At 43.4% G+C, this 1562-nt stretch overlaps 1 protein-coding gene across 1 annotated transcript in view; it reads left to right on the forward strand.

The window, feature by feature from the left end:
* Window positions 1-322, forward strand: part of LOC105808235 (putative uncharacterized protein C3orf49) — a 23047-nt gene extending 22725 nt beyond the window's left edge. Inside the window, exon 3 of the mRNA XM_012641847.1 lies at window positions 186-322. Within this exon, the coding sequence (XP_012497301.1) occupies window positions 186-322 (137 nt within the window). The remainder of the gene's footprint in view (window positions 1-185) is intronic.
* The last annotated feature ends 1240 nt before the right edge of the window (window positions 323-1562 follow it).

The following is a 1562-nucleotide window of genomic DNA, read 5'->3' on the forward strand; positions in this document are numbered from 1 at the left end:
GTGTCTATAGTCCCAGCTACTCAGGAGGCTGAGGCAGGAAGATCATTGAGCCCAGGAGTTTGAGGTTGCTGTGAGCAATGATGACGCCACTGCCAGAGTGACAGAGTAAGACTCTGTCTCAAAAAAAAAAAAAAGTTTATCATCGTGATCCTTACAGGTTTTTCCCCTCTCCCTCTTTTTATAAGCAACTATACAACTTGATGTTGTAGAAGCAGAGACAGAGGAGATAACCCAAGGAAACACACTCCTCCGGGCCAGGAGAACCACCAAGCGGTTATCTGTGACATCTCTTCCTTCAGGACTGCAAAAGGTAAAACACTAAAACAATCTTGCCTCTAAAGATGTACACAAAACTCAATGTATAGGGATTTTTCAAAAACCAGGTTCTCTCCTATCATAAATTGCCCATAATAAATCCTTTAAGTCTGCTGCTTGTGTCCCGTCTTCAAGAATTTAGGGCACAGAGAACAGGCTCTCTCCAGGTCAGATTCCTCTACTTCTAACCCCAAACTGTTCAGCTTCTACTACAATCTGGGCGACAGTGGAGTTTGGAGCTTTATACTGACTTCCTCAACTGTTCAAATGTCCAGTTAGTGTATTAGCGATCTGGCCTATCTGAGCATGCCATGTGGAGAGGAATTCACTAGACTTATTCTGTCTGATGAACTTTTTGTGAGGATGCAAGTATGTGTACATTGTCCAGAGGAGTAGCATTAGCCACGTGTAGATTTTGAGACTCTGACAAGTGGCCAGTACAATTGAGGAACTGAATTTTTAATCTTTCTTTTCATGGAAATTAAAATGTAAATAGCCACATACATCGCATAGAAAGTGCAGCACTAGATGATCCAGGACCCTCCAAACCAAAGCTTTTACTTATCTGTAGGTATGTTCGAACCTAAATTGCCCAGACTTGTTTTTTTTTTGGAGACAGGAACTTGCTCTGTTGTCTAGGCTGGGGTGTAATGGCCCAATAATAGCTCGCTGTAACCTTGAACTCCTGGGCTCAAGCAGTCCTCCCACCTCAGCCTCCCAAGTAGCTGGGACTACAGGCATGCGCCACCACGCCCAGTTAGTCTTTTTTTCTTTTTTGTAGATACAGGGTCTTCTCACTATGTTGCTCAGGCTGGTCTTGAACTCCTGACCTCAAGTGATCCTCCTGCCTTGGCCTCTCAAAGTGCTGGGATTGTAAGTGTGAGCCACCATGCCTGGCCAAACTATTTTTAAAAAATAGAACCTTGAGCTATTATTATGTTAAATATAATAAGCACTAACTTAAAGCTGACTATGTTCCAAGCCCATTCTAAGTGTTTTAGAAATACTGACTCAGGCCAGGCATGGTGGCATGCACCTAGAGTCCCAGCTACCCTGGAGCCTGAGGCAGGAAGATTGCTTGAGCTCACGAGTTCGAGGTTACAGTGAGTTATGATCATGCCACTGTACTCCAGCCTGAGTGACAGAGCAAGATACTGTCTCTGAAAGAAAAAAAATCAATTCGGATAATCCTTACAACAGTCCTATAAGGTAGATAGCAATACTATCCTTAATTTAGGGATGGCACA

The sequence above is a fragment of the Propithecus coquereli genome, unplaced genomic scaffold, assembly GCF_000956105.1.
Source record: "Propithecus coquereli isolate 6110/MARCELLA unplaced genomic scaffold, Pcoq_1.0 Scaffold1, whole genome shotgun sequence".
NCBI classification, from domain to species: Eukaryota; Metazoa; Chordata; class Mammalia; order Primates; family Indriidae; genus Propithecus; species Propithecus coquereli.